This window comes from Phocoena sinus, chromosome 6, assembly GCF_008692025.1.
Source record: "Phocoena sinus isolate mPhoSin1 chromosome 6, mPhoSin1.pri, whole genome shotgun sequence".
NCBI lineage: Eukaryota > Metazoa > Chordata > Mammalia > Artiodactyla > Phocoenidae > Phocoena > Phocoena sinus.
The window spans coordinates 81629429-81653374 of NC_045768.1; the positions used below are offsets into that span (position 1 = coordinate 81629429).

General features: G+C 39.3%; 1 protein-coding gene across 7 annotated transcripts in view; it reads left to right on the forward strand.

The window, feature by feature from the left end:
* Positions 1–23946, forward strand: part of UBAP1 (ubiquitin associated protein 1) — a 53440-nt gene that overhangs the window by 23873 nt on the left and 5621 nt on the right. For 6 of the 7 annotated variants that reach the window (XR_004350283.1, XR_004350284.1, XM_032634340.1 and 3 more), the window contains exons 2-4: positions 4028–4068; positions 11593–11717; positions 17081–18004. Coding sequence is in view for 5 of the 7 variants with exons in the window: in XM_032634340.1 (XP_032490231.1) it covers positions 4035–4068; positions 11593–11717; positions 17081–18004 (1083 nt within the window). In the remaining 2 variants the exon portion in view is untranslated. Of the gene's footprint in view, positions 1–4027; positions 4069–9798; positions 11718–17080; positions 18005–23946 lie in introns of those variants that run through there. The other variant, XM_032634339.1, reaches the window with a different exon arrangement.

Here is a 23946-nt window from a genome sequence, read left to right on the forward strand (position 1 = left end):
CTTGAATGACATTTGCTGGCTATTAGGCCTTAATATAGGGTCACCTACACTACCTACAATGTGGCGTCACTGGACGTCAGGACAAATATATGCTCTTGCTACTGTTATAGTATGACTTTCTAACCAATGTAGGACAGATAAGTTGGTATGTGAAATAAGCTACGGAAATGCCTCTGTGAAGTGGCCTTGGCAAAGTTAGAATCAAGAATGGGCTATTGGAAGTGGTTTGTTTTGTTTGTTTGGTAGCTGCTTCCCCCCCACCCCCACTAAAGAGAGTTAATTTATTATCCTTCAGATTGTAAAAATTAATGAATAAATTTCTCTTTTACCAATGACTGAAATTATTACTTATTTCACTCATAATAGCCATTATGAAAGTGAAAAAATGGCACTCATCTTTCTCTTTCCCTTCCTCTGTACCTAAATAATCATTCTTTAGTTTGCATACCATATCAAATTCAGAGCTACTTTTTTTTTTTTGGTAACAGCTTTATTGATATAATTCATATCTCATACAATTCAACCATTTAAGAATACAATTCAACAGTGTTTAGTATATTCACAGAGTTTTGGGACTATCACCACAGTCAGTTTTAGAACATTTTCATCACCCCATAGAGAAATTTGGTTCCTGCTAGCCATGGTGACTGCATTGTAAAAACGGTTTTAGCCTTGCTCTTTGCGAAGTTTAAAAGGTATTTTACCAGTTAAAGACATAGTGTTAAAATAATGTTAATTGAATTTGTAATTTTCAACTTGTGTTTCATTCTTTCTTTCTAAAGGAGCCTAAGCTAAGAGAGAGATAAACCCATTTACTTGCACTTAAAATTTTTTTTTTGCTTTTAAATTGGGAAGAAATCCATTGTTAGAAACCATACTTCACTGTAGAAAACCCTTGTCATCAGGCAGAAAGCATACTAATAGAGTTTGGTACAGCCATATAATATGTTATTTTGAATTTTGGCATTTTAAAAATGAAACTTTATTCTACTTCTAGTGGAGTAGCTTAAAATATTACTAGTGTTATTCAGTGATTCTATTTTATCTAATTTCAATATGATGGGTATATATATACACTTTTTAAAAATTTGAAGGTATAATTTGCACAAAGTAAAATTTACTCTGTTTTCAGTTCTGTGATTTGTGACAAATGCATATAGTCCTGTAACCATTAGTGCAATCAAATATAGAAGTTTCAATAACTTCAAAAAATTCCCACATTCCCTTTTATATAGTCAGTTCCTTCCCCCACTATTAGTGTCCAGTAGCTAGATTACTTTTTTGTTCTTGTAGTTTTGCCTATTCTGGAATATTGTAAATGGAATCCTATTCCATACATATATGTATGTAACCTTTTGAGTTTGGCTTCTTTCACTTACCATAATGCATTTGAGATTCATCCAAGTTGTTGTAGTGTATCAGCATATCACATACTGTCCACCCATTTAAAGTGTACAATCCAGTGGCTTTTAGTATATTCACAGAGTTGTGCAGTCATCACCATAATCACATTTAGAATATTTTCATCACCCCAAAAAGAAACCCTGTATCTCTTAGCCATAATTTCCCCATCCCCCTGAGTTAACTTTTATATACAGTGCAAGGTATGGATTGAGGTTTATTTTTTGCATACAAGTGTCTGGCATCATTTGTTGAGAAGACTATCCTTTCCCCTTTGAAATTGCCTTGCACCTTTGTTGAAAATCAGTTAACTATATGCATATGGGTCTATTTCTTTTTTTATTTTCACTGTCATTATTTTAATTTCATTTTGAACAAAAAATCCACTTGTTGCATACTTCACAGCACGCAGCTCTTCTGATCTACACATGTCTGGGTCAGTTTGAATTCTTTTCTCAGTGAAGTACAGCCTAAAGCACTTGTGTGCTTGGTCGTTACGGTACATCTTCGGGACATTTTTTTCATATGGGTCTATTTCTGTACTCTGTTCTGTTGGTCTGTGTGATATATTTATGCCATTTCCATACTGTCTTAATTACTCTAATAGTAAGTCTTGAAGTTAGGTGGTAAGTTCTCCAGCTTTGTTCTTTTTCAAAATTGTTTTGGCTATTGTTTCCTTTGTTTTAAAATCAACTTGTCAGTTTCTTAAAATCCTGTACAAATTTAATTATTTTGAATACTTTTCACATGATAGGTGCAATATACTCACCTTCTTTAAAAAAAACTTACAGTGGAACATACAGGCATACCTCAGAGATATTGTGGGTTCAGTTCCAGACCACTGAAGTAAAACGAATATCACAATAAAGCAAGTCATGCAAGGTTTTTTGGTTGCCCAGTGCATGTAGAAGTTATGTTCTGGTGAGGGGACTAAGATCCTATATGCTGGGTGGGGGGGTGGGCAACTAAGCCCGAGGGCCACAACTACTGAGCACGTGGGCCACAGCTAGAGAGCTTGTGTGCCGCAACTACAGAGCCCACGAGCCACAACTAGAGAGAGGCCTGCGTGCCACAATGAATTTCCCACATGCTGCAACTAAGACCTGATGCAGCCAAAAAAAAAAAAAAAGGTTATAGCTAAAAAATGTCATAACAATTATAATAGTAACATCGAAGGCCATTGATCACCATGACAAATATAATTATAATGAAAAAGTTTGAAATATTGTGAGAATTACCTAAATGAGACACAGACACGAGGTGAGCAAATGCTGTTGGAAAGATGGCGCCTTAGGCCTCAGACTTGCTCAATGCAAGGTTGAGCATACCTTCAATTTGCGCAGTAAAGTGAAGTGCAATAAAATGAGGTATGCCTGTAGATCATTTTAAGTATGATGCCTTGCATTGTACTGTAGGTAATACAGGCTAGTAGAGACCATACCATATATTCGTTATATGCTTATGTCTCAGGCAAGTTAAAGGTCTAAACATCATATCAAGGGAAATAAACTTTTAGGTTGAAGATCTCAGATTGTCTTTGCAAGAAAAGGACTTTGTACCTACTCAAAGTGCAAAGATAATACTAAACTAGATGTGTGGTTTTATGGGTTTTTCTTCCTTCCTGTTTTGGATTTTTTTTTTTTTTTTTTTGGCCACACCACACGGCTTGTGGGATCTCAGTTCCCCGACCAGGAATTAAACCCGGCCTGGCAGTGAAAGCTCCGAGTCCTAACCACTGGATTGCCAGGGAATTCCCCTTTTTTGAAATTGTATACAAAATTAAAACAGTACAGAAGTTGTATGTCATTGATTCCCTAATTCAGAAATGTCAGTCTTACAGTTACATTTGTCAGTAAAAGGTCTATATTTACATACTGAATAAAATGGGATATATAGAAAATCTTGACAGAACTACAAATATTGACATTAGTAGCTTATATCAGGAAGATAAATGTTTAGTAATTTTTTTTGACAGTTTATGTATAAATTGGTCAGTGGCCAGTTTGCTGTTCTAATGTTTTTTTTTCCAGAACATGCAGATTCAGAAATGTTTTTTTTCTGGAAAAGTGGTTTCTCCCCCTTTCTGCTTGCTTTTTTGAGACTTTGGGACTGAGAAGTTTGAGGGTTATGTCAGTCCTGGAACCTTTTAGTCTTCTGGTTTCTTTTTGTAGTCTCAATTTTCTTTTTTTAAGCTATTTATTGATTGATTGGCTGCGTTGGGTCTTTGTTGCTGCCTGCGGCTTTCTCTAGTTGCGGTGGGTGGAAACTACCCTTTGTTTCAGTGCACGGGCTTCTCATTGCAGTGGCTTCTCTTGTTGAGGAGCATGGGCTCTAGGCACGAGGGCTTCGGTAGTTGCGGTGTGTGGGCTCAGTAGTTGTGCTGCACGAGCTCAATAGTTGTGGCTTGTGGGCTCTAGAGCGCAGGCTCAGTAGTTGTGGCGCATAGGCTTAGTTGCTCCGCAGCATGTGGGGTCTTCCCGGACCAGGGGTCGAACCCGCGTCCTCTGCATTGGCAGGCGGGTTCTTAACCACCTCGCAACCAGGGAAATCCTCAATTTTCTTATAATGGTTTGTTTGTATCCCCTCAAGGCATAATGCACCTAAGAAATATTTCTTTGTTTTTCAGGTTCTAAATGGCTTCTAAGAAGTTGGGTGCAGATTTTCATGGTAAGTGGACTGTTAGATATCATGGTTTAAGTTTTGATCTGATCAGAGAATTTGAAATCACATTAAGTAAGTGTCCCTTTTTATTTATTTAAATGAGCGGCTTGAGGAAAATAAAGTTGTACAACAATGTAACATTCATTCCATAGGACTTCACATAACTTTAATGTGAAGTTCAAATGGATAAACTTTAGAGTATCTCTGTATTTATTGTACTTGAAACTGCTGGAGGTGGATAGGGAGCCTGCCTATTTTTGTTGTTTTTCAGCAGTATTTTGAAGTAGTTACCATTCCTTTTCTTATTCTGGTCCATCTCTTCTCCATCAGGTGTGAAAAATCCATCTCTTCTCCATCAGATGTGAAAAATTCTAAGCCTTTAGTTAACGTTTTATGACGTTTTGGTTTAGGTTTTCTCCCCCCATAAAAAGAAATGATTTACTACAAATAAGACATGATTAGCAGATCAGTATATTCCAGAAGTATCAGTAGTAGTAATTACAATTTTGCGTTTGAAACTAATAGTTTATCATCTTTTTCTAAGATATGGCCTTCCAAAATGGAGTACATTAATAAACTTTTATTATCTGCATTTGATAGGAATGGAGGTGCCTAAGAAGTTAAAATTAGACCCTCTTTTTGTACAAAGATAAGAATTAAACATCAGAAATATCCAGACAACACAATTATTTTAAAAGGGGTTTTAAAACTAATGTTCCATTTTAAAAATCATGTCATTGTAAGAATGATTTGTTAGACTGCGTGGCAACATGTATTGTTATACTCTTCTGATCTACAAATGGTTACTCGATAATATCACTTTTCTGAGTCAGGGTGGTGCAGCAGTTCCTTGGTTTTTAACTTGCTTGTATATTTTTATACAACAGCTTTAATATTTTGAACTGCCACTGTGCATATACTTACATACATTGCTTGCGTATGTTTTGTTAAATTCTTTTGGAATTAAGTCATTCAGACTCGAATTTGCATTCTGTATAACCTGTCAGGCATCAGATCTTCAGGTAAGCTATCTCCTGTTGTTTAAGGATTATTACAGGTCTCTTTCAAAGTCTTCAAATGATTTAGAGAGGCAGATCTGTAGTTGCCTCTGATCACTTTCTCAAGGGAAAAGAGAGGACAGAGCCAAGGAGAGAGGAAAGACCTAGGGAGAGAAAAGAGCAAAAATGAAAAACTTAAATTTATAATCTTATTTCAAAAGATATGTTTTCTATCTTGAATCTTTAGAAACTCCTTTTTGATTGGAGTGAAAATAAGTTGGACCCCAGTTTATATGTTCCAGCTCAACAATCCAGAGAGAAGATTATAATTCTGAAGTTACCTGATCAATGATGACTTATTTTTTTAGGACTTCCTCCATCTCTTTACATTCCTAACCAAAATTTTATTGTTTAAATGAAATGCTCTACCTGAGTAAAATTTGAGAAGGATTTTCTCTTTCTCTCTTTGGCTGCTTCTGCTTTAATTTGCTAAGCTCCTACTTGAATTGCAGTGGCTTTAGTTGGGCTGTTAGAATAACGAATCTTATTTTTAGATATCATGTAGTTTAAGGAATAGAAATTAAAGGGAATAGGTGGAGAATATTTAATAGGCAATCTTGTAGGCATCTGCATGCAGGAAATCAAATTCAGCCTGGCCTTACAAGGCTGAAATTAGAAAGCCAGGAAACTGAGGCTACTACTCCCTCCATCTTTCACTGCTTTTCTCTGCAGATGTGCTCCATTTTTATTCTTCTGTTTATAGACTTGCTTTCTTGGCCTACTTGTGTAGAGTGCACAGGGCCAAAAATGGCCACCCCAGTTATGGTGCTTCTTGCTTGATCATATAGTGGCTAGCATCATATAGCTGAAGTTTTTGTATCTTTTGGTCAAGGGCATATCTGACGGGAACATTTTAGTTTATGAGTCTCTGGGTTGGTTCCCCCTAAGTTAGGTATTATCTGACTCGGGGCTATATATATATATATAGAGAGAGAGAGAGAGAGAGAGAGAGAGAGAGAGAGATTGATTGATTCTAGGGCACTTGGGGTGTGGACAAGGAGGTGACAACTGCTCTCATGACTGGATATGAAAATGCTTTCTTTTCTATTTAAATACTTGGGCTGACTATATCTTATGCTGTGCTGTCTTAGCACTAGTATTTGATTTTTCTTCAAGTTCATTCTTTTCAACTGAGGTTGAACTTCTTCCACTGTCATTAATAACCACATACCCCTAAATAATAGAATAAGAAATACAAACAGTTACTTTTCAAAGGCCTTTAAAAATATTGTCCTTATATCATGCAAATTGCAAACCTTTGGCTTAAAGCACACCTTTCTGAATGTCAATTCTCTTTAATTTTTGACTCATTTTCCACTTGTTTAATCTAAGAAAAAAGTTATTTTCCAGAAGTGACTTTTAAAGGATTTTTTAAAATGTTTCAACAAACAGATAAGTTACTCTTTTAGTATCTGGAAAAATGCCCTGATATTCTAATTTGGGAAAAAAATAAGTCTCTGTAATTGGACTTAATAAAACTAAACTCCCTCCTTTGAAATGCCAAGCTGTCATATTTATGACCATTTAGCTAACTTCTGGAAAGGTTTATTTATCTCTTGGTTTAATTTCTACAAAGATATTGAAATACTTTTTCTATTGAGTGATAGAAAAAGGTGTTTTATTTTAGATTGTTTTATTTCTTATTTTTATTATTGTTTTTTAATTTTTTTGGCCACACTGTGCGGCATATGGGATCTTAGTTCCCTGACCAGGGATCGAACCCGTGCCCCCTGCAGTGGAAGTGCGGAGTCTTAACCCCTGTACTGCTGGGGAAATCCCAATCTGTTATTGCTTTTTAAGTACAGAGTAATGTAGAGAAGTCAGCCATCATTTAATCATTGTTCTCCTGTATGTCATATGCTGCCCATCCCCCTTCTTTTAAGACTTTCTTTTGTTTGCAACATTTTAACTATGATGTACCTTGGTTTGATTTTCTATGTATTTATCCTGCTTGGAGTTAGCTAAACTTCTTGGATCTGTTAGTTGATGTCTTTTACTACTTTTGAAAATTTGCAGCCATAATCTCTTCTCACATTTCTTTTGCTCCATGTCTCTCTCTTATCCTTTTGAGACTCTAATCACATATGCATAGGCTGTTTGATATTGTCCCAGAGATCTCTTAAGGCTCTGTTCCATTTTTTTTTTCTTTTTTTCTCTTTGTGTTTCAATTCTTTCAATTTCTTTTGACTTAATTTCAAGTTCTTTGATTCTTTCATCTTACGAGTATTGTCTTCTGATTAGCATAGCCTGGCTTATGAACTATCAAAAATTTTTTTCTATGATACTTCAGTTTTCATTTTTAGTGTTTCCATTTGTCTCTTTCTATTTCCATCTCTCTGTTGAAATTCCCCATCTGCTCACACATGTTCACCTATTCCATTAGATCCTTTAACATATTTATTATAGTTATTTTAAAGTTCTCTGATAATTCCAGTATCTTGGCTATCCCTGAATTTGGGTCTGATGACTGTTTCTTCTCTTGATGATGGATCACATTTTCTTCCTTTTTTGTGTGTCTTTTTTTAAATTTAATGCCAGATACTGCATATTAAAAAGCTGATTTTGTAGGTTATCTTGTTTTTTTGTTAGGACATGAGTAACATTTTCTTTTGACTTCACATCCTATATTGATATCTGTATAATTGTGTGTGTGTGTGTGTGTGTGTGTGTGTATGCGTGTGTCTCGCTCTATTTATCTATTGATGTAATTTTGCAAGTGTTACCTGACTTACAGCTTTAAGGTAATGATAGTCATGGGATTGCAATTTTCAGTTAATTTTAAGTTTGATCTGTTTTATTCTTCTTTTTCAAAAACCTCAATTTGAACGCACAGTAAAATCTGAATTAAGCATAATCCAGTTGCTACCCTCTATTAGGAATTTCTCTCCCCACATGGAATTACCTTTTTTCAGAAAAACAGGCAGGTCACAAGATCATAAACATTATCAGCAATTTAGAAAGAAAGGAAACAGAATGAAACCTTCCCAGAATTTATCCTGAGTCATTACACGTTCAGCCCAGTTCCTTCCACCATAGCATAATGGCAAGCAGTGTGCAGAACCTGACTTCAAGGAACTGTCACAGCCATCAGAGATGTACTTTCTTTTTTCTAAATGGAACTGAGGAAAATGGGCTCAGACATCTTAGAAAGATTTTCAGTAATAAAGACTGAAACTAAAAGGTACTTGGGGGTGAGCCAGAAGATTGTTAACCACAGTGCTTAATTCTCTGGGCCATGTGGTTGAGTTTTTATTGAATCTATTTAAAAAATAAAATGTATTGAGAAATAAGAGAAATTGATGTCTTTAAATAGATATTCTGATATATTGGATAAAAATGAATAGTTCCTAAGGCATAGTTGGTTATATTTGCAAAAATGTTCTTTTTAATCCTCACAGCAACATCATTCATTGTACTTATGGTAGTCTCTGGCCATCATTCAAAAAGTTGCTTTTCTTGTTGCCGCCTCTTAAATGCCTTTTGCCCTTTAGCCCTACCCCCTCCTCCCAATAATCACAAAACTGTTTACTCATTCCCAGTTAACAGAGCTTAAAGCGGGGAGGGGGAAGGTTAGAAGATGTGCTAAGTCACCTTGGCATTGGCTTTGTTAGTGAAATGAAACTGCTTTTTAAAGCAGTTACCTGTAATTGGTGCTAATGAAGGGAAATAGCAGTTGTTTCAAGGTGTTCTACTTGATCTGGTCTGTCTCTAAGCCAGGGCCTAGTTCCATTTATAGAATATAAATTGTCAGTGTATACAACACTGTCATAGTTTCCTAACTGAAAGGTAGGCAAGGAAACTGAATACCCTTCTTGAAAGATATTATCATTTGGCTCAGATATCTCAAGTATAGTACTTTTTAACAGATGGTTTTCTCCCCTCAACTCCCCATTACCAATCTATAATAGAAGTATTCATTTAAGAAAATTTTGTTAGTATTAATGTGGATAGGTTTTCTTAGATTTGTATATCATATATGCATATAAGTATTATTATAGATAGGATTTTTCTAATATGTGTGCGTTATATAATTAACCTACTTTGAATGTATACTTAAACTTTTCTTAAACAAAAGACTTAATTTTGTGATTATTAACTTGACTGTAAATCTTTCCAATGCTTCCTAGAAAATGCTAATTCCAGCTTTGTTTCCAGTTACTCGGGGCACTAGCTGAAGTTACACTCTAACTTTCAGTAACTTTTGAGCACTTGTTTCCGTGGAAGACAGATAAAAGTTCTCTACAATTAAAAAGAGCATTGCTTTTGATCTCTGTAATATAAAGCATTTTATAAGTGGCAGAAAGTTTTAGTGTTATAACCAGAGTTTTGTTGGCAAGCTGTGATGGTACCTGATACTTTTTTTTGGTACCTCTGGTACATTTTTGTGACTTTCTGCAGAACCTTAGAAATGTGCTTACATCTTGCATGAGTACTCTGTTAAAACATTTTCAGGACTAGCTTTGCCATTTTAGGTAAATCATTTTGAATTTTAATAAATACTAATTGAATGTGAGTTAGTGTGAGAGTTAAATACAAGAGAAGTGTAAGACCGTGTCTTCTTTATTTATTCTCATTGAGCAAATATCATCTGCTGGATGTTATGCTGAGCTTGGGGGGGTGTGGATAGGAATTTGATCAAATCCTTGATCAAAGTCTCTGGTGCAGGGTGGGGAGTAGTATAAGGAAACAAACTATTAACAATACAGAATGGTGAGACCTATTCTGAGATTGAGAAGGGAGTTGTTCTTAAGCTCATTCTTAAAGGGCAAGACATAATTAATCAAGTAAATAAGGGTGGGAATGTGACAGGCATTGCCAGCTGAGAGAACACTTACAAAGGTATGACCAACTTGGAAACTTCGCTAGGGTGTTAACAGTTATGGTTATGCCTCAGAAAAATAATTAAATTGAACACAGTTGTAGATTTAATTTGCTAGCTGAGTGAGATAGTTAAAATGTTTTAATTCTAGCTAGAAGTTATATGGGAACGAGGTAGACGCCCTCCCCCAGGAGTGGGAGAGGGGGCCTATTATTCTTTCTTTTGGAGGATTTCAGGTATATCAGAGCAATATCTACCTTGGGAAATGGGAATGATGACAAGATTACAAGTATATCTTGACCTTGCTTGGTAAGTCTTGAAATCTATAGAGTTCTTAAAAGGAATAGAAATCTCTTTATGGAAGAAGTGTAATTGTCTTATTCTGGACATGAGCACTCAAGAAAATATACTAGTGTGAGACCCAGAAGTAAGCCTTATTTTACTAGCTGCTAATACTCAAAAAGCAAAATTTATTTTATGAACTATGTTTCATTCTCCCTGATGCTTCTGCCAGTTAAGTTAGCCCCAAACCTGGTCCAGAAAAGAAATCATGACCTGATTTGGAGTGTATACCTAGTGAGAGTCACATACAAGAACCATTCTCATTTTTGTCTGACCCTATAAATTGATGATAATGTCCCGATCTTTCTGTATTACGCATCTGTGATGGGCAGAGAACATTTAGGGAGTTAAAGCAGTTCAGTTGTGTATGGTTTGTGTCTCCTGATAATCCTGGTCTGATTCCCATGGTCTTGTCTGGTTTTCCTTTTTTCCATAAGTGCTGTACTTCTTAAATATTTCCATATCTCTAGAATGTAGCTTAAAAAAAAATCTAGAGTAGTTCTTTGTGTTAATTAAAAAATTATTCTTACTAAAGAAATCCTAATCAAGGAGGTTCTTTTGTGAAGATTCTATCATCAATTCATCAGTATTTAATAAGTGCCTAATATGTACCAGGAAGTGCTGAGGTTTTGAGACTACATCAGTGAATAAAACAGACTTAAATAGTTACCTGCAGGGAGCTTATATTCCACTGGGCAAGACAGACAATAAAGATAATTAAAAGGCAAATTACATATATGTTAGAAGGTAATAAGTGCTATGGAGAAAAGATAGATGATAATGTGGGATTACTGCGGTGAGGGTGTGGTAGTAATTTTAAATAGGGTGGTCCGGGTAAGCCTCACTTAGAAAGTGCCATTTGAGCAAAGACTTGAAGGAGGTGAAGGAGTAAGCCATGTGAATATCTGAGGGAAGAACATTCCAGATAGAGGAAGCAGCCAGTGCAGAATTTTGAAGTAGTTTTGACCATGTCATGGTTGAGGAACAGAGGATCACTATGACTTAGTTCAGTGAGCCAGGAATTGAGGGCAAGACAGGTAATGGGCGTTGGGGAGGACTTTTAGGCTACTGTGAGTACTTTGGCTTTTATGCTAAGTATAATTGAATATAAACCCTAATAAGATCAAGTAACCTCAAATAGGAGTCCTTATTAGAGATCTAGGGTCAGGAGAAGGTAAGCAGTCAGAGAAGGAACTCTGTAACTTCTAGTCTTAGGATAGCATAAATTAATGTTGTATCCTAGATGTAAGATTATACCAAAACAAATAATAAGTTCTTTGCTGATATTTTGTACTTTATTTTTGATTGTAGGGACTTTCAGTTACCTTGATGATGTCCCATTTAAGATAGGAGACAAATTCAAAACACCAGCTAAAGTTGGTCTACCTATTGGCTTCTCCTTGCCTGATTGTTTGCAGGTTGTCAGAGAAGTACAGGTAAGTGGTAATTTTTAGTTAAAGTTTAGTACATTTAACATTTTAAGGAGTAAGAATTTGCTGTATAGTGAAATAGAAAAAAAAAATTCTCCTGTCTCTTATTTGTGTTTCTGATAGCTCCTGTTATCGCTTGGCTCACACTGTCTCACTCACACACAGGCGTGCGTACACACACACGCACATTTATATATGTTTATATATCTGTTACAGATCTTGTGTAATCTGATAGATTGTATGTTCCTGGGATTCTGTGCCTTGTCCAAAACAAATCCCCATTGCTCATCTGACTTGCTTCTTCCCCTCTTTCCTTCTCTCTATTAATGTCCTCATTACCTTCTTGGTCACTCAAGTTACATAGTATTTTCTCTCTGCTGTGTCTTCCCTTTGCCATTCAGTTTATCCTTACCTTATTTTTTCACCTGGGCTATTTCAGTAGCCTCTTTAATGGGCTCCTCTGCTTACAGCATTTTCCTTCTATTTTTCATATTGTTTCTAGAATAATATTCCTGAATTTAAAAACTTACAGTGATTCACCAACCTTACTGAATCAAGTCTAGACATAAGGTTATGGTCGAGTACCTTAGCTCATCATCTCCTCTATATTCCCTCCAAACCAGGATACTATAGCAATTTGTTGAATGTACTGTGTGTATTACCTGTCTTTACCATGCTTTTCTCATGAGTTGTTATCCCCACTTGAAATATTCTTGTCTTTCTCACCATACTAAAAGCTGTCTGCTTGTTAAAAATTTATCTATTCTAGACTGCACTTAAATGCCGTCTCCTCAGTAGCTTCTTTTTCAACCCTTACATCTTTAAAGCTCAGTTATTTATAAATGTATAAAATTACATCTTGAAAGCAGCAAATAGCGCCATGTTACGTGACTTCCTACACACTTATTGACTGCCTGCTTTTGAGTGACGCTCTGCTAGGGTTGAGGATAGAGATAAATGCCTTAACCACTTTCCTCAAGGAGCTTACAGTTTAGGGAAGGAGTTACATGGAAAAACAGAAAGGTACGCTACTCACCCAAACACTTCTTCCTGTGACTCTAGATTTTTTTAAATACAACTTCCTGGCAAAGAAGGGGGATTTACTAAGGCATTACCATGTTACTCTAAAATGTATTCTTTGAAAAAAAAAAAAAATTGGGAATTCCCTGGTGGTCCAGTGGAAAGGATACCGTGTTTTCACTGCCAAGGGCCCGGGTTCGATCCCTGGTTGGAGAACTAAGATCCCACAAGCCAGGCAGCGTGGCCAAAAAAAATAATAATAATGAAAAAATAAATAAAATAAAATAAAATGTATTCTTTGTTTTACCTTCCAGTCTTTTTTAGGGAATAATCGTAGTGGGAGAACTTCAGTTACATTTTTTAAATAAAAGTTTTATTGATATAATTCACATACCATAAAATTTTCCCTTTTAAAGTATGCAGATAAATTTTTTTTTAGTGTATTCACAGTTGCATAACTATCATTACCATCTCATTCCAGAATATTTTCATCATCCTGAAAAGAGACCCAGTGTCCATTAGCAGTCACTCCCTATTTTCCCCTTCTCCCAGCCCCTGGCAACCACTAAATCTACTTTCTGTCTCTCTGAATTTGCCTATTCTGGAATATCATATAAGTGGAATAATACAATATTTAGTCTTTTATATATAACTATTCATAAATATATATGTGACTGGTTTATTTTACTTCAGTGTTTTCAAGTTTTATCCATATTGTATGAATGAAACATTAGTACTTCATTCATTATTATGGCTGAATAATTCCATTGTATTGATATATACCACAGTTTGTATATCCATTCAGCCAGGGATCGAACCCACGCCCCCTACAGTGGAAGCGTGGAGTCTTAAAACCACTGGACCACCAGGGAAGTCCCCAATTGATAGACATTTTTGATGGTTTCCAATTTTTTGGCTTTAGGAATAATGCTGCTGTGAACTTTTTTTTTTGGCTGCATTGGGTCTTCATTGCTGCGTGTGGGCTTTCTCTAGTTGTGGCAAGCCAGAGCTACTCCTCCTTGCGGTGCGTGGGCTTCTCATTGCGGTGGCTTCTGTTGTTGCAGAGCATGGGCTCTAGGCGAGCGGGCTTCTGTAGTTGCAGCACATGGGCTCAGTAGTTGTGGCGAGCGGGCTTATTTGCTCCGTGGCATGTGGGATCTTCCCGGACCAGGGATCGAACCCGTGTCCCCTGCATTGGCGGGCATATTCTTAACCACTGCGCCACCAGGGAAATCCGTGTTGTGAACATTTGTCTACAGGTTTTTGTGCAGACATATGCTTTCAGCTTTCTTGGGTATATACATAGGAGTGGAATTGCTGGGTCATATATTAACTATGTTTAACCTTTTGAGGAATTGCCAGACTAATTTCCAAAATGGCTGCACCATTTTACAATCCTACCTACACTGCATGAAGTTTCCAGTTCCTCTACATCCTTGCCAACTTTTGTTATCATCTGTCTTTTTAGTTATTTATATACATCCTAATGGGTGTGCAGTGGTCTTACGGTTTTTGTTTTTGGTTTTTTGGCCGCGTGGCATTTGGGATCCTAGTTGCCAGACCAGGGTTTGAACCCACGCCCCCTGCAGTGGAAGCATGGCATCTTAACCACTGGACCGCCAGGGAATTACCTCTCTTATGGCGGTTTTGATGTACATTTCTCTAGCTACTAATAATGTTGACTATCTTAGATGTTTTTGAATACTGAATCGGTACTCCTTTTGTGTATGGAGACTTTATTGGGCCAGAAGAGATAGAGATTTCCCTTATGAAGTTTTACCTTGTTCTGTTTCCTTGGTGGCTTTTTTATTGGCAGCAACAAATATTCAGTGAATACCACTCTGTGTGCAGAATACTGCTAGCAATATGATTTAAATAACACCTCCATTTTATTTCAGTAGTCCTCATATTATTTGCTGCCTCATTGATTCATTCAGAAGGCTTGTTTGGAATCCCACATCGTTGCTGTTAATAGGCTTTGCTGGGAATTTTCTGTTTGATCAGTGTGATGCACTAATGGGTGCCTGGTACTGTGCCTGTCATACTCATCACACCCACTAATAACAAAAGAGGAGATCAAGGCTCCAAGCTCCATTCCTGTGTGGGCTGGCTGCAGTGTTTTTGTTCTCTAATTGCAGATAGCTTCCTTAAACTTTGACTGCCTAGGGTCTCCAGTGGGGGATTTGGCTGTGGTATTGGTGTGGTGTTGGCGCTGGCTCCCTCTCTATCCAGAGAAGAGTCAGACCTAGAGCCCTAGACAGCTTGAAGCTTCCTGTAACTTTTTCATATTTGCCCTTGCATGACAATACAAACTTGAGATTTCAGATTAAAAATCATCAAAGTGAGCCAGTAAAACATACATAAACCTTTGCACCCAGGTCCGGAAAGTTTTCACCGAAATGGTGGTAGTGGCCACAGTAGTGGAGGGTGGCCTTTAGTGTCACGGTTTAGAGCAGACTCTGGTTCAGCGATTCATGGGCTGGAATTGCCGTGTAATAGCTGTGTAATCTTGTACATCTTTTAAGGTTTTTATAAGGATTAAGTAAAATAATGCATTTATAATGCTTATTCTGGTTCCTGGTACTCCATAAATGTTAGATGATGTTATTATTTATTATTGTACACTCAAAAATCACATTCTTTTTCACTGTAATATTTCTGCTGTTTTTTCCTTTCTGTTTTTTCTTATGTTCCAAGTATTCTACATTACTTTGGTAATTACAAAAAAACAAAGTACTAAAGAGGAAAGAAATTTACACTTGTTTTTGGGAGTAAAACTTCAGAGATCTGTGTTTACAGGCAGTGGGAAGTTGGTCACAGCCTCAGTTTTTGATGGAGGAAACCAGTTGCATAATTGGATTTCCTCCACAGTTAGAAGCAGCAACCTTTGCCCATTGCTATTTTCTCACTATTCAGTTAGTGGTAGAAAGGAAGCCCTGTGATCCCCCAAGTGTCTTTTTGGGGCCCAGTAACTGGCTCAGGGTGTGTAAGTGAACTTCTTGACATGTGCGTTTCCAGGCTTCTTTTGTGTTGTTTGAAGCTGAAAGGTTTAGGGATGACCTGAGGCACTTTATTATGTTTCTTCTACTCTAAAACTCTAGGCCTACCGTGGCTCTAGGTCATGGTAGGCCTCCTTTCTCTTCCTTTCTCCTCTTTTACTCTTATTGTGCCTCCAGCCTTGAATGTGCACACATTGTTTAGCTTTTACTCTTTTCCACAGTGGCTGCGCCAGTTTACACTGCCACCAACAGTGTGTATGAAGGCTCCCTTTTCTCCCCATCCTCTCCAACACTTGTTATTTCTTGCCTTTTTGATAATAGCCATTTCGCTGGGCGTGAGGCGATATCTTATTGTGGCTTTGATTTGCATTTCCCTAATAATTAGTGATGTTGAACACTCTTCATGTGCCTCTTGGCCATCTGTATGGCTTCTTTGGAAGAATGTCTATTCAGATCCTCTGGCCATTTTTTAATCAGGTGGTTTGCTTTTTGTTGAGTTTGCATCATAAAATCTTAATTTGGTTATGTCTACATTTCTTAATAAGCAGTTTTTCTACATTTAGAGTACAGTCTGTTCACTGTAATTTGGTAGTGGTTTAGAGCATAGAATCTGTTGTCAGACTGCCTGGGTTCAGATCCAGGCTCTACCGCTTAACAGCTTTATGACCTTGAGCATAGCCCCTGTAATGTTGAAAAAATCTAGAGAACTAATATATAAAAAGTGCTTAGAATCATGCATGGCACCTTGTAAGTGCTTCTTAAATACTAGGGGCTGTTGTTTTTATTGAGTGCGGGATCTATTTAGGGCATTGTGTTAGATAATGGAGGCCTTAAGAGGGTCTAAAGCCCAGTTGCTGCCCACAAGAGGCTTGTGATAGTGTTGGGGAAATGTTTAGAGGAAGACTAAAGCTACTTGTGGTCACATGTGCTCAGCATCAAATGATAGAGACAGACAGTATGTAAGAGTTCAGAGGAAGGAATGGGCCATCAGGAAAGCTTTATAGAGGAGGCAGCTGAGTTCTGCCTGAGCCACCAATGAAGAATTCTAAGAAGGGAAATGGCCTGAGGGGAGAGAAGCAAGGGAAGTGGCAAGGTACATTTGGCCTGGTATGTAGGATTAGAGGTGATGGGAGCCCCTTCTAGTTAATTTCTAGAAGTAACCAGGGAGCATAGTTTGATTAAATCAAGTAAGATTAGGAAGTCTTAGTTTTCCTGAGTGGGGATCCTCCCATACACCTTAATAAATGCTGCCTTGCCAGGGTGAGGAAGAAGTGAATTGGGTGGAGGAATTGGGTGGGGGAGGGGCAGCCACCTGGGTTCACACTTCCTTTCTCTGATATATCTTTGCAGTATGACTTCTCTTTGGAAAAGAAAACCATTGAGTGGGCTGAAGATATTAAGAAAATCCAAGAAGCCCAGTGGGAAGCAGAGCGCAAGGCTGAGGAAGCAGAAGCTAAGGTGAATTCTAAGAGTGGCCCAGAGGGTGACAGCAAAATGAGCTTCTCCAAGACTCACGGTACAGCCACAATGCCACCTCCTATCAATCCCATCCTTGCCAGCTTACAGCACAACAGCATCCTCACCCCGACTCGGGTCAGCAGCAGTGCCACAAAACAGAAAGTTCTCAGCCCACCCCACACAAAGGCAGATTTCAATCCTGCTGACTTTGAGTGTGAAGAAGACCCATTTGATAATCTGGAGTTAAAAACTATTGATGAGAAGGAAGAGCTGAGAAACATTCTGGTAGGAACCAGTGGACCCATTATGGCCCAGTTATTGGACAGTAACTTGCCTAGAGGTGGCTCTGGGTCCGTGTTACAGGATGAGGAGGTCCTGGCATCCCTGGAGCGGGCAACCCTAGATTTCAAGCCTCTTCACAAACCCAATGGCTTTATAACCTTACCACAGTTGGGCAACTGTGAAAAGATGTCGCTGTCTTCCAAAGTGTCCCTCCCCCCGATCCCTGCAGTAAGCAATATCAAGTCCCTGTCCTTCCCCAAACTTGACTCTGATGACAGCAGTCAGAAGACAGCCAAGATGGCAAGCACTTTCCATAGCACATCCTGCCTCCGCAGTGGCACGTTCTGGAATTCCCTAAAGCCTTCCACCCAAAGCAGTGCCAGTGAGCTCAATGGGCATCATGCTCTTGGGCTTTCAGCTTTGAACTTGGACAGTGGCACAGAGGTGCCAACCCTCACCCATTCCCAGATGCCTTCCCTCTCTGTTTTGTCTGTGTGCACAGAAGAATCATCACCTCCAAATACCTGTCCCACGGTAAGCCTTTTATAAATTTATTTATTTTTGGTTGCGTTGGGTCTTCATTGCTGCGGGCAGGCTTTCTCTAGTTGTGGTGAGCCGGGGCTACTCTTCATTGCGGTGCGCGGGCTTCTCATTGTGGTGGCTTCTCTTGTTGCGGAGCATGGGCTCTAGGCACGCGGGCTTCAGTAGTTGTGGCACACGGCCTCAGTAGCTGTGGCTCGTGGGCTCTAGGGCTTAGTAGTTGTGGCACACGGGCTTAGTTGCTCCACGGCACGTGGGATCTTCCCGGACCAGGAATCAAATCCATGTCCCCTGCATTGGCAGGCGGGATCTTAACCACTGTGCCACCAGGGAAGTCCCACGGTAAGCCTTTTAAATCCCCCTGAATTAAAGCTCCACAGATTTCTGAATTCTACCCAGCAGTTGCCACCCTCACATTCTTCTTTGCAAGGTTTAGGGCAGGATGGGGCATGACCAAATTGACCTTGCTTACATTAAGTATATGTAGTTCTGTTTATTTTTCTGAGGACAGAGATTATTAGCTTTGCATCTAACCTGGTTAATGTTGGCTTGTTCCTCCCTGCATCTTTTTGGTCTTTTCCTTCAAAAAGATAATGTGTATCATGTGAATGATGTTTTCCTGCCTAATCAATTTGTTCTTTTCCGTGCTGCCATATCTTGTGTTTGCATTTTTTAAAGGCTTGCTTTCTTTGTACCTTTTTACTTTTTCCTATAAGCTTTCTTAATTTTTTTATGGTTGCTTGGTATTCCTCCTTTTATCTTCTCCCTACCTCCCTCTCCTTCCTCTTTCCATCTCATTCTGCCTTGAAGTTTGGCTCTTTTGTGTTTGACTAATTTGGGGTTATGTTTCTTCAAACTGGGCGGTACTTTAGTAACTGGGGCATAATTTGTATTGGAAGTTTCAGCAAAAGATAGAAATTTGTCATTTTTAAACCTATAGGTTTTAATCCTGCAATTACTTTTTTTTTTTACTACTAAGAATTGTGCAGTTTTCTCCAAAGGGAGGGAGAGGGGAAGGTTTGGAAGTCAGATTTAGTGTTGAAGGGTGGATTGATACGAAAGTTGTAATTGGTATCATCTTGAAGAAAATCTGATTTGTCACACAAGAGAGATGCATACATATACAGGGAGGTTACTTTATGTGGTTGTTTCAGCCCCACAGAACAATTGCATTATAGAATAGAAATCACAGAAGACCAAGAACCTTTTGCTACACCAGTTCAGATTTTTTAAATGACAGCATATCAAGACAGTATTTTAGAGCCAGAAAGGAGCCTGATTGTATTAGTGGGAAATCTCTGAGAGACCATAATAAGCCTGCTATTAGCTGGTAGAAAAGATGATCCTTGCCCTGCCTTACAAAGAGTGCAAGTTCCCAGCAGTGACATTCTTGGTAAATGATTTTCTCTGTGTGAGTGCTTCCATTGTCAGAGCTTACTGCTGCCCGTAAACTTCCATGGACTGTGGCCCAGAGAAAGTAAATAGAGTGCATAACATCTCCTAGGGTGGACCTTATCCTAATTCCTCCTGGTTTGTGGTTGGACTTTGGTCAGCAGGATACTCCTCTTCGCTTTGTGACTCATTGTGTGCCTTAGAGGAATTAAAAGCACTCTGTTTTGATTTCATGTTTCACTGTTTTATATAAACTAATCTTAGAAGTTGAGAACTCCATGGGATCATGTTAAGAGGAACAATCTTGTGATGTGCCCTTATTCTGTGTCCAGCATAGACCTGCCTGACCTAGCACCAGGGCCTCTTCCCACTGCCCCTCAACCCTTCAAGGGGTCTTGCTCTGCTCACAGGTTAGGCTTATTCTGCCATTGGGTTCTCTTTCTCCGGCTATGGATATATATTTCCCACTCTTTCAGTTACTTTAGCAAAATATTTGCCTTTTTCCTTACACTTCTGAGTTCTCAATTTACTAATTTTGGCCAAGAAGCATACGAGTAGTGCCAGTTTGCTTTTAAATTGTATTCTAAATAATTTTCATTACATACAATCTCTTAGCTTTTCGGTGTTTGAATCTGTTGATCGTTTCTTATGTTGCCATTGCTTTAATACTTACAGTAGAGTCCTTCTCCATCTCTAGATTTGAAAAATGAGGGACTTCCCTACCAGTCCAGTGGTTAGGACTTGGTGCTTTCACTGCTGTGGCCCCAGGTTCGATCCCTGGTTGGGGAACTAAGATCCCACAAGCCATGTGGTACAGCCAAAAAAAGAAGAAAAAGAAAAGAAATAGGAAGCCTCAAAAAAGAAATAAACAAATGAAAAAATTTTTAATAAAAATAAAAAATGAATTTATTTTTATCAAAGTACTACAAGCATATTTTAATGAAATCAAGTAGCATTTAAAAGGCTTGTATTGAAAAACAGTAGCTCCCTGCCTCACCTCTCCCCAGTTCCAGTTTTGCTTCCCATAGTCAGGCACTTTTGACCTTTAAACTGTTTATGCTGGGATTTATCTATTTCTGAATTAGATGCTTACATTTTTCTAAATTTATCAATTTTACACAGGTTTATACTTCCTGTTGCAGTAGTTGAGGATTTAGCTCTGATAATAGCCCCTCTTCTACCTTCTTCCTGTATCTCCCATCATATTTATATCACAAATTTCGGTTCAGTTAATGTTATTGTTCATATTATTATGATTGGGTAAATATTTATTACTGAGTTCAGTAATAAATAAATGGTATACTCTGGTGATGATGATGATTTTTTTGGTAGCTTTTTGTTTCTCTAGTTTAACTGCCCCATTAAAAAAGTCTGCATGGTTTCTTTGTGCCTGTTGCTAATTTTGTCCAAATGCTCCAAAAGAGCTGCCAAAGACCTAATGATAATTTTCTTGTTCAAATATATTCAAGCATGTTGGTCAACCTGTCTGATTTTGTCTTTTTTTTTGGGGAGGGGTTCTTTGTTGCTGCGTGTGGGCTTTCTCTACCTGTGATGAGCGAGAGCTACTCTTCATTGCGGCGCGCGGGCTTCTCAGTGCAGGGGCTTCTCGTTGCGGAGCACGGGCTCTAGGCACACGGGCTTCAGTAGTTGCTGCACACGGGCTCAGTAGTTGTGGTGTGCAGGTTTCAGTAGTTGTGGCTCGTGGGCTCCAGAACGCAAGCTCAGTAGTTGTGGCGCGTGGGCTTAGTTGCTCCACAGCATGTGGGATCTTCCCAGACCAGGGATCAAACCCGTGTCCCCTGTGTTGGCAGGCAGATTCTTAACGACTGCGCCACCAGGGAAGTCCTATTTTTGAGTCCTTGAATATCTAAAAATGTCTTAATTTTACCCTCACATGTGAATAATACTTTGGATGGTCATTTTTAGTTGGAGGTCACTTTTCTTCAAGAATTTTTAAGACATTGCTCCCTTAAAAAAAAAAATTCAAATTTAAGTATAAGCTCCACTGATTTCTAGCAATACAGTGCTATTCTGATTTCTTCCCCTACTCCCACAGGCTTTCTTTTCTTCATTTCTGGAGATTAGAAGTTTACCAGTGATGGGCTTTGTTCATTCATTGTGCTTGGCCCTCCTGGATCCAAAGGCTCAGCTCAGTTTTCAAAATCTGGTTGATGTGGTTCGTTGCTTTGTATTTTCTTTTTTGTATTTTCTATCTCTTTGACTTTATGTTTTACTTTCTGGGATATATCCTTGCCTGTGTATAACCCTTTTTTTTTTTTAATCTCATAATCTTTTAAATAAAATTTTTACTTTATTTTAAATTTCCAAGTGCTTTGTCTTTTCCCTCTTCTGGTTTGGTCTTATGTTGGTGGCTTTGGCTTTCTATTCACATTTAAGAGTGAGGCACTAAAATAAAACAATCAAAACGGAGAATGTGTATGTTGGGGTGTGCTTGCTGATCATGAAGATTCACTATAGGTTGAAGGTTAGTTGGCTTTGAGGGGAGCTCTGCAAAACATCAACATGTGAAGGTCTTGGGGGCTATTAAAATTTATCTAGAGAGTTCTGCTTGAATGCTAAAGAAGGTGGGGAATGCTGGTGTAGTTACTTAGTCCCTTTTGGTTCTTGCACCTCACTCTGCCATATGCTGTGCTTGGTATCCTTAGTCCTTTTTGGCTCACGTTTTCTAGACTTAACGTTCTGCCTCCTGCAAAGGTTAGGTGGGGAAGGTCTGCCTGAGGGTTTTCTGCTCTGATCACTGCCTTCGTCTCTTGCCGTATCCCAACAGTTCCACCTTCTAAAATTTCATTGAAATATATTGTCCTCTGCTGTTCCCTCTTTTTCTTTGACCTTAAAGGTTAATAGTTTTAATTGTTTTATTATCATTTTAGTGGGTTTTGAAGGGGAGGAGAATCAGTGTCAACTGTGTTAAATGAAAATCCCCCCTTTGAAATCCTAATAGAGCTCCACTTACTCAGTAACTGTTGATTAGGGGTAAGTTTCAAGCTCAAAGCCAGGCCTTAGGCATCTAGAAATGCATGTGACATGGTAACTAACCTCTAGGAGCTCATACTGTGTGTAATAAGTACTGTGCCAGCAGTGTGACCAAAATGCTGTTTGGCTATTGGTATTCTCAAGCCCATGTACAGCCTGCCCCTGAAAAGAGAGAGACAATCTTGGGGCCTGCAAAGTGGCCAGAGGGTGTGATGCAGTTCCCATGCCCTGTCGTGACTCCTGTAACCTAATGACTGAGCCCCACGATTGGACTGCCTGGACTATGCTGTGGGTGAGAGATGGTTAAGCAGAAACTACTGGCTTTTAGGCCTGTAGAATCTTCTTGGTTTTTCCCAGCTGACTTGGAGGAGAGCATCTGGTTATAGCTATATAATTTGTTTTTAATATTTTATTTTTAGTTTTTTAATAATATATTTAAAAATATTTGTTTGATTTTGGCCGCGTTGGGTCTTCATTGCTGCACACGGGCTTTCTCTAGTTGCGGCGAGCAGGGGCTACTCTTCATTGTGGTGCGCGGGCTTCTCATTGCTGTGGCTTCTCTTGTTGTGTAGCACGGGCTCTAGGCACGTGGGCTTCAGTAGTTGTGGAGCGTGGGCTTCAGTAGCTGTGCCTCGTGGGCTCTGGTGGACAGGCTCAGTAGTTGTGGCGCACAGGCTTAGTTGCTCAGCAGCATGTGGGATCTTCCCGGACCAGGGCTCGAACCCGTGTCCCCTGCATTGGCAGGCGGATTTCAAACCACTGCACCACCAGGGAAGTCCCGAGCTACATAATTTTTTTTTTCTTTTTTTTTCTGTGGTACGCAGGCCTCTCACTATTGTGGCCCGCTCCGCCGCGGAGCACAGGCTCCGGACGCGCAGGCCCAGCAGCCACGGCTCACGGGCCCAGTCGCTCCGCGGCATGTGGGAACCTCCGGGACCGGGGCACGAACCCGTGTCCCCTGCATCGGCAGGCGGACTCCCAATCACTGCGCCACCAGGGAAGCCCCCCGAGCTATATAATTTTGAACATGCTTTTAGGATAGCAGGCTCCTTTCCCTCCTCCCTCCCCCACCCCGGCCCCCTGCAAAAAAAAAAAAGAAATAAAGAAAATTTTGTTGAAAACCTTTCCCAGGTTCTTCAGAGCTGGGCCAAGCTGTCAAACAGCTTGTGACCTTGTTCCCATGGTGGTTCTGTCCTTTGGCCTGGGAGTGAGCTGCCTTTTTGCCTTGGGGCTGACTCATTATCAGAAGTGGTGGGAGGATTTAATCCTGGGAATCTGTCCACCAGTCAGGCTGGGGTTAGTAAGGTCCAGTAGCAGCAGGGCCCTAGAGACCACAGTCCAGTCCTTGAGGGCACAGCCTGGAGTGGGTAGTAGTCCTTCAGTCTTGGCTCCGTACAACAGCGGCTATTGCAGGGAATCAAAGCACAGTGCATGGTGTGGGGCAGAGATGGAGTGCCCTCAGAGCACGGGAGCCCTGAGCTGGCCAAGTGTGGGAATTGCGCTGGCAGTCTCTGCCCAGCCAGCGATAGTAGAAGCGAGGATGGACACAT